This window comes from Hylobates moloch, unplaced genomic scaffold (genome assembly GCF_009828535.3).
Source record: "Hylobates moloch isolate HMO894 unplaced genomic scaffold, HMol_V3 SCAFFOLD_7, whole genome shotgun sequence".
Classification (NCBI taxonomy): domain Eukaryota; kingdom Metazoa; phylum Chordata; class Mammalia; order Primates; family Hylobatidae; genus Hylobates; species Hylobates moloch.
Window position 1 is genome coordinate 90,628,119 of NW_026652282.1, and position 9,699 is coordinate 90,637,817.

At 33.1% G+C, this 9,699-nt stretch overlaps 1 protein-coding gene across 1 annotated transcript in view; it reads left to right on the forward strand.

Annotated features, from left to right (window-relative positions):
* COL4A5 (collagen type IV alpha 5 chain) overlaps positions 1–9,699 on the forward strand; it is a 273,551-nt gene that overhangs the window by 186,849 nt on the left and 77,003 nt on the right. The window contains exons 30-31 of the mRNA XM_032757441.2: positions 3,338–3,451; positions 8,668–8,835. Of these exons, the coding sequence (XP_032613332.1) occupies positions 3,338–3,451; positions 8,668–8,835 (282 nt within the window). The remainder of the gene's footprint in view (positions 1–3,337; positions 3,452–8,667; positions 8,836–9,699) is intronic.

Genomic DNA, 9,699 nt, shown 5'->3' on the forward strand with positions numbered 1-9,699 from the left:
TCTTGAAAGACATAAATTGTTGAAGCTCACTAAAGAAGAAATAGGTAATCCAGGAATCTATTTTTTAAAAAATTGAGTTGTAGTTAAAAACCCACCAACAAAGAAAACTACAAATCCAGATGGCATCGCTGGTAAATTCTAACAAACATTTAAAGAAGCAATGACACCAATTCTATACAATCTCTTCCCAAAAATAGAAGTAGAGATACCACTTTCCAACCATTACATGAGGCCAGCATTATTTTGATATCAAAGCCAGGCAAAGACATATGAGAAAAGAAAGCTGTAGACCAATATCTCTCATGAACATAGACATAAAAATCCTCAAGAAAATATTGGCAAATCAAATCTAGCAATACATGAAAAGGATAATACACTACAATCAAGTGAGGCTTATCCTTAGAATACGGGCTGGTTCGACATTTTAAAATCAATGTAATTTGCCATATCAACAGAGTAAAGAAGAAAAACTATATTATAATCTCAATAAATCCTGAAAATTATTTGATAAGTTTCAATATTCACTCCTGGAAAAATAGTCTCAGAAAATTAGGAATAAAAGGGAACTTCCTTAGCATGATAAAGACATTTACAAAATCTTGATCCATTATGTTTAGTGGTGAAAGACTGAATACTTTTCCCCAAAGTTATGTAACACAAAGATGTTATTTGTTACCATCTTTGATGGTATGAAAAGGTTCAATATTGTGTTGGAAGTCCTAGCCAATGTTATAAGACAAGCAAAATAAATGAAGGGCATACAGATTGGAAAGGAAGAAATAAAACTCTCTATATTCATAGATGACATGGTTTTATACTTAGAAAACCCTAATAAATCTACAAAAATTTACTAGAACTAAAAGGTGAATTTCGTAGGATCATAGGACAAAGCAAATATCTAAAAATAAATTATGTTTTTATATACTGTCAGTCAGTGAACAACTAGAAATAAAAATTAAACAAAACCAGTATAATTTACAATAGCATCAAATGACATGAAGTGCTTTGGTATGCATAGGTCTAACAAAAATGTGCAGGCTTTGTATGTGGAAAATTATAAAACACTGTTGACAGAAATCAGATTCCTAAATAAATGGAATGGTATATTGTGTTCATGGATATTGTTAAGATATCAATTTTCTCCAAATCAATCCATAGATTGAAAATATTCTCAAGGAGAACACACAATTTTTCTTCTAAAATTTATGTGGAAAAACAAATGACCTAGAATAGCCAAAACAATTTTGAGAAAGAAGTACAAAGTTGGATAATTCATAGTACTTGATGTTAAGACTTAAAATAAAGCTATAATAGTTAAAATAGTGTGGTATATGTGAAATATAGACTAATAGATCATTGTAACACAACAGAGAGTCTAGAAATACACCCACATATTTGATTTTTCACAAAGTTGCTAAGGCAATCTCAACAGAAAGATAAGTCTTTTCAACAAATGCTGCTAAAATATAAAGCAATTGGACATCCATATGCAAAAAAAGTATATAAACAAACCAACATAACAAACCTCTACCTGCACTTCCTACCTTGCACAAAATTTAACTCCCAATGGATCACAGACCTAAATGTAAAACCTAACATTATCAAACTTCTAGAACAGAAGCGGGCAAACTTTTTCTGCAAAGAGCTAGAGAGTAAATATTTTAGTCTTTATGGGCTACATATATGGTCTCTGTCACATATTCTTTTTTAAACAACCCTCTTAAAGTGTAAAAAGCATTCTTAGCATGTAGGCAGCACAAAAAGAGGCCTATAGGCCATATTTAGCCATGGGAAGTACTTTGTCATCCCTTGTTTTAGATGAAAAAGCATAAGAGAAAACTCTGTGATCAGATATTAGGCAAAAACTTGTTAGAATACCAAAAAGACAATTCATAAAAGAAAAATTGGATATATTGGACTTTATTAAAATTAACTGTATTTTCATATCATATATCTGACAAAGGACTTACAAGCAGAATATATAATGAACTCTCAAAACTCAATAAGAAAACAAACAATCAACTTTTAAAATATAGTTGGAAAAATGAGCAAACAATTTGAGTAGATACCTTACCAAAGAAGACACCCTGATGGCTAATAAGCACATGTAAAATGCTCAGTATAATTTATCATCTGGGAAATGCAAGTTAAAACCACAATGGGATACCACTTCATAAATATTAGAATTGGCCTTTTTTCAAAAAGGATAACTGACAATAAGTGCTGCTAAGAATGCAGAGTAACTCGAACTCTCATACATTGCTAGTTAATACACAAAATGGTACAGCCACTTTGAAAAGCAGTTTGACAATTTCTTATATAGTTAAACATTGTCTTCGCACATGACACAGCAATTCTACTCCCAAGAAAAATGTGAAGCTTCACATAGAAACCCGTAGAACAGTGTTCATAGCAGCTTAATTCATAATCACCAATAATTGTAAACACCCCAAATGTGCCTCAAATTGCAAAAAGATGAACAAAATGTACATATTCATCTGATAGACTAATAACCAGCAGTAAAAAGTAACTACTGATACACATAACAGCATGGGTGAATCTCATATGCATTGTATTAAGTGAAAGAAGACATATTCAAAAGGCTACATACTATGTGGCTGCATTTGTATGACATTCTGGGAAAGAAAAATCTGTAAGACATAAAATAAATCAGTGGTTGCCAGGTAATTGGGACGTGGGGACGAGTTGACTACAGCACACAGGGGCTTTTTTGGGTTTATGAAAATGTTCTGTCTTGATTTTAGTGGTGTTTATATAAGTGTATACCTTTGTCAAAACTCATCAAAGTGTACACTAAAAAGACAATTTTAGTACGTGTAAAAATTGTTTAAAGTGGGAGTGACAGAGGGACAGACAGAAGATGGAGAGATGGACAGGGAAGTTTCTAATGTCAAAGAGATGTTTTACTAATGAAGGGAGAAGCTTGAACATGTTTATAAGCCATGGCCCTGAGTTAGTAAAAAGGAAAATGTTGAAGTTATCTATCTTAAAATATAGGTAACTTGAAAATATATTTTAAACTTATGAATATATAACTGTCCACAATGAGTTACAAGTAGAAGGAATATGTGGTTTGTAATCTTTTGTACTTTCTTGTGAAGTTGATTTAAGTGTTGAAGTAGTGATCAGCATATGTTAAATTATAAGGCTGTAACTATTAATGGATTCCCTGTCCTCTGCTCTTGATACTTATGTGTACTTTTCTTGCTGAATGAATGCCCAGTTTTTCAAGATTCTTACTTAATATGATATGGTTCCCAAGGACTAGTGACTCAGGTGTTGCTTTTAATATTTAAACTGTATTTATTTCTTAAAGGTGATGTTGGACCAAATGGACAACCTGGACCAATGGGACCTCCTGGGCTGCCAGGAATAGGTGTTCAGGGACCACCAGGACCACCAGGGATTCCTGGGCCAATAGGTCAACCTGGTAAGATTAGAGTAAATGTGCATTTTGTAGCACTCATAATATATACGTTGGTTAGCTCATCAATAAAGTGAAACCTACAAAACAGTGTTCCAGAAACAGACTTAAAAGGCAATGTATCTACGTGTATGATTTTATAAAAGTGGAAAAATACAGGCTACAGCATAAAAGCTACTTTAATCCCTGATATTTCCCTTCTGAGTTCATCTAAAATTGATGTATTTCCAATAATGCAATTGCAGTGTGTTATTATTGATACGTAATTGTTGAGCTAGACATAGTTTTGGAAGCAGAGGCCTAGAAACTTCTAGTGCTGATCATTTCAGATCTGAGTAGCGGTACAGCATTTATAGACCTTTGTGGAACCTCCTAACATTTCTTAGCACATGAGAACTAGAATTAGGGTTCAGCAAAACTTTCTGTAAAAGTATATTTTAGGCATTCTCATTTTCTTTTGTTTTTCAGTAAGTGAGTTGAGATATTTTCCCTTTTTGCCCCTAAAATAGCAATCATTTTGCAATTCATCAGCACTCCAAATCTTTACTTTTAATATTTTATATTGGATACTCAAAAAGGTCTTTTATCAACATGTAACCTAATGGGTTTGCCTCTATAGATAGGAAATCATATGGTTCCTCTAAGTTTGTGTGAAAGCATATTGAGTTTCTGGATTCTGAGCTGTCTGGTGATGTGAATTCTCATCATGTTAATCTAGGTTGGTACAGTAAAGGCCACCTTGGGGCCATCATTATGTTATTGCAAAATACCATAATAATTTATGAAATTAAAACAAATATGAAATATTTAATTGTTCCTTAATTCACATGAATACATCTGAAGGCTTAAACACAGAGTTCAGATGTGCATACATTTATCTGAAGCAATGGCTATATGTTTCCTGACCTTAAATGGCAGTAGATATTTTGTTATTATTCTAAAAATTTAGAAACTCGGGTTAACAATATAAAAAGCCCGTAAGTGTTATTTTCATTATGTACTATTTTACAATTGATTATATGCACATTATACCTTTTTATGGTCCCTGATATGTCACTACTGATTTAAAACTAAGAAAACTTAGAGTGTTGCTTTGAACCAGGTTGTTACAAAATAGCTGCTTTATTACTTATGGAAAAAACATTCTGTCCAACTAACAAAGCAGAGGGATCTTCAGGAAAAAGCACTTGTTTTTAGGTTTGACCTGCTGTTTTTTTTTTTTTTTCTTTTGAGACAGAGTTTCACTCTTGTTGCCCAGGCTGGAGTGCAATGGTGCAATCTCAGCTCACTGCAACCTCCACCTCCCGGGCTCAAATGATTCTCCTGCCTCAGCCTCCTGAGTAGCCAGGATTACATGCATGCACCACCACACCCGGCTAATTTTCGTATTTTTAGTAGAGACAGGGTTTCACCATGTTGACCAGGCTGGTCTCGAACTCCTGACCTTGGGTGATTTGCCCGCCTCGGCCTCCCAAAATACTGGGATTACAAGAGTGAGCCACTGCGCCCGGCCCCTGCTGTTTCACAGAGGTGGATAAAATGAACTTATCACTCCTATGGTGTTTTGTCATTTGTTTCAGTTCCAAAAGGTGCATGAGTCTTTAGAAGCATTTTGAATTCTTAAGTCACAGCTGAGTGAGAATAAAAAAAGGAACACCGTTAATATGAATCTAAACAAAATACAAATATGTTAACATGTGTCACGCTTTTTTCAGATTTACCTGATACCTTGTAATGTTTTATTAATCTAATGTTCTCTCTCTCTTTCTCCCTCTGTTATATCATATATCTAACAAAGGACTTATAACCAGATATAAATATAATATATAGATAAATATAATATAGATATCAAGATATTGATTTATAAAGTATAAATAGGATGGGCAGGAAGAAAAGTAATAATGCTGAATTAAACTTCATCTATTTCTTTTGTAAATATATGTATAGCCATAGAATTCAAGATATTAATATGATTCAACAAATAAATGAAATTAACAGGAACTAGCATGAAAATTTATTGAATTCACTCTTAATATAGAAATGTTCTCAAATCACAGTACTTTTCATTTTACTATGAGATGGACCACACTTCATATTTATACAAGGCACATATACTCACTTTTTAAGTAAATTTTACTTACATCACCGAAGTAGAATATTATCTTAGTTCATTTAAAAAAATCCTGATTTATGTCCATAAATCTCAATAATAAGGTAATCGGAAAGAGTATTACTTATATCTTGATGAACCTACTTATGTTGCATGGCTGAAACTCTATCAATGTTTCTGTAATAAGCTTATTTAATATACTTGTATTTCATTTTGCGATAGGAAAAATGCAAAATATTCTATATTGTTATCTCTCTATTGTAGAATGTTTACATTATGCTTTTCAGGCTTTCCTTTGAACTCCAGTTTTCTATTATTTAATTAAGCTTTTACTATTTACCTTTCTCTTTTCTAAACCAGGCTATACAGTTTAACATGTTTATAAGTTAAGGTCCCATCGAATATCAATTTCTCATTCCATAGCAGGGAAATAAAAGAAAAATTGCCAAAGGACTAGAAACAAAATATTTTTCATCTCATGACCTACTAACCCAGGCAGAAATGGAGGTTATTGATTCTTGTTATTTTCTTTGGCCATTACCTGTACAATTACTGTCTTACTGAATTTATTTAGAGATCGGTTAATATACTCTATTTCATGTTCACAGATCATATCATAACCAGAACCAAATGTGTTATAGTGTGTGTCCAGTCTCCGGACAAAGCATATGGCTAAATCAGCTAAAGAGGAAAAAAAATTCATCACCACTAATGTGAATCAAAACAAACAAAACAACAACAGCAAAACCCTAGGAATTGTTTATGAATTATTCATGTCATTTTCATAGATGAAGAAGAAAATAGTTTTCTAACACTTTAGGAGGCTACAAAACCCTTGGGTAGGGGGAGGGCATGTGTATGTGTGTGTATGGAAAGTTCTCACGAATAATACATGTTTTTGAAATTTTCCTTTTTTTATAAACTGGTTCCATTTGGCTACCAATAAATTTAGAACATCAGTATATCCCTATATCACATCTGTAGACATATCCATATAATTCTTGTTATTGTGGGGAAATTTAGTGGAACTTTGGGATTTATATTGACTTCTTCATCCTGGATCTTACCAGGATGTGTATTCCTGACAGTATTCATGGAAAAAATCTATACTATGGGAGGAAGTATAGCATAATGTCTGTTATTACTACTACTAATAATAACGATGAAGAAAGAAATCCTTGCCTAGTGCATGCAAGTTGTTTTTCCATAATCATATGCTAATAATTATTGATTTATCTATACCCAACCTGTTGTAGTATAAAATTAAGTTAATTTTTAAATTTGAACTAAACTTTCGGAGCTTAAATTCCAAAATGATTATTTAAATCATTAAGTCAGAGATAAACAATTGAAAAGCTGACCTTTACCAAAAGGTAATACTTTTGTGAATGTAAATATTTTATTATGTCATTATTGGCAAATACATTTCATTTATAGAATATGCTATATGAACATCTAAGCAAATGCCTAAAATAAGTTTTTTCACTCATTTCTAATATATGATAGCAGTGAATCAATGTCTAATAACTTCTATTTGTAGAGTTTTATGTTCTAATTTTTAAATGCTTAGTTTTTTTTCCCCTAACCTAATGAAACTTTTTGCAACTTACTTCTGCTTGGGTGGCCCAACTTGCTGCTGAACTGTAATTCCCTGCCTCTTGAACATCAGTTGTAGCAGGTACTGTAGTTCTTCCTCAAAAGCCATATCTTAAAGTAAAGCTTTAAACATGGAAAACATTTCTCCAGATTTAAGTCTTTGGTTTTTTTTCCTTATTTTATAGAACCGCTCTCTTGGAGCATGTTTCTAAAGATAAATTATTTATATTGAAAACCCAACTATTAAAAATCTTTGTGAGCTATAATGTAACAATAGATAGTGATCCATATAAAGCTATAATCATGTTCACTGTTAGGCATCATATCATCTTTCACAAATATGATATAAAATCTCTCTCTCCTTTTTATAGTCTTTTACTATAAAATGGCAGCATTGGAACTATTGCTACTTTGCCAACTGAGTGTAATTCTCTAATCTTCAAAGTGGATTTTGTCAGTTTAGGGCCATGCTGAAATATGACATAAAACAGATCTTAAAACCCTAGCATCTTACTTTCTACAAAAATAATCACCAGTGAGTCTTCAACAATAAATTTAGATCTTATTGTTGAAAGGATACTTGGAATGATCATCTGGCTCAACCCCTAGTTTCCAATTGGTTATGGCATAATCCGCATTTAGCAGATGAGGATCAACATGAAGTGACTCACGTAAGTCGCACAGCTGGTAGGCTTTGGAGTAGGAAGTTACATAGTATTTTTAGTGTAATTCTTTTCCCATAAACATACTCTCTTTTAACCACCTTGCTTCTGGGGGAAAATAAGCCTTACAGAAACTTACTAAGGTTAAATATTTTTTGCTGTGTCATTTCTTTTCTGTAAAATCTTGGTTGGAGAAACAAAAGATGACAAAAAATACTAATAGTAACGTATTATTAATGTATTATTAAAACAATGTGCAAAACAAAGGTAAAATACAATTTAAGAGGTCCATTTCAGTGACTTATTCAGTAATCAATAATTTTGGGAGCTCATAGAGATGTGTACTAATAATTTATAATACCTTAGAACAATGCAAATGTAAATGTGGTCAATAGACCAGTGTCAAATAACTGTTATCAGTCTGCAATAGGATTAACACAAACGTTGAGAATAAGCATTTAGAAACTTTTATAGCAATTTGATAGTGTAATTGTATCTGTTGAATATAATAACCAAAAAGGTAGGCTTTTATTTTGCATCTTTGGCTTTTTATTTCAGTTTTAGTAATTTTTATTGTATTTTATAAAAAATATTAGTCCGTGATTAACTAGGAATTAAGAAAAGATTGGCCTTTTGCCAGAAATAATTTGAGAAGCACTGTCTTAGACCAATCTGCTTGAAAATCCTAAAGCTTGATTGTTCAGTTATTTTGTGTGCATGATGTCAAAAGTATCTCTAACTCACTCTTAGGTCTGTTATACACAGGGTTCCATCACTTGTTTACTAGAAATATAACCAGATACATCTTTTAAAACTGCTTCAGTACTTATTAATATTGATATTGTATTAACTAGGTTTACATGGAATACCAGGAGAGAAGGGGGATCCAGGACCTCCTGGACTTGATGTTCCAGGACCCCCAGGTGAAAGAGGCAGTCCAGGGATCCCCGGAGCACCTGGTCCTATAGGACCTCCAGGATCACCAGGGCTTCCAGGAAAAGCAGGTGCCTCTGGATTTCCAGGTAATTTGTTTAAAGTTTTCTCCGATTTGGATTAAGAAAATTAAAACTAATACGACTCTGGTAGATAATTCCCATGTTACACTTTTCTAGATTGATGTGATCCCTTAAGGAAGAGCATTAAATATCTATGACTGCAGGAAGCTCACTTTGCTATTTTCACTGTACATTTTCCTCTGTGAGAGTTCCAGTTATATATTACTATATAACAAACAACCCCAAAACTTAATGATTTTAACCAACCTTTTAATTTTGCTGAAGATTTTGAAGCTCTAGAATTAAGGGATGACTTGACTGGGTCATTTATCTCTAACCCACGTGGCCCCAGCTTGAGTGTTTGGGGCTGAAAGGTCTACTTCTAAGATGGCACTTCTCCGACATCTGGGTGTTCATTAGCTCACATGTCATCTCATCGTCCATGGTACCTCTTCGCATGGCTTAGGCTCCTCACATTATGGTAGTATAAGGCTGGTTGCTCCCCTTCCATGGCAGCTGGCTTCCAACAGAGAGAATCCCACAAGAGAAAAGTGAGTGTTTCAGGAACTACAGGTAGAAGTGGCAAGATTTCTTTACTTTCGCTCTCTCTCTTTCTCCCTTTCTTTCTTTTTCCCTTTCTTTCTTTCTTCCTTTCTTTCTTCCTTCCTTTCTTTCTCTTTCTTTCTTTTTCTTTCTTTCTTTCTTTTTATTCCTTCCTTTCTTTTTCTTCCTTCCCTTCTTTCTTTCTTTTTTCTTCCTTCCTTTCTTTCTCTTTCTTTCTTTGTTTTTTTCTTTCTCTCTCTCTCCTCTCTTTCTTTCCTTTTCTTCTTTCTTTCTTTCCTCTCTTTCTCTCTCTCTCTCCTTCCTTCCTTCTTTCTTTTTTTTTTTTTT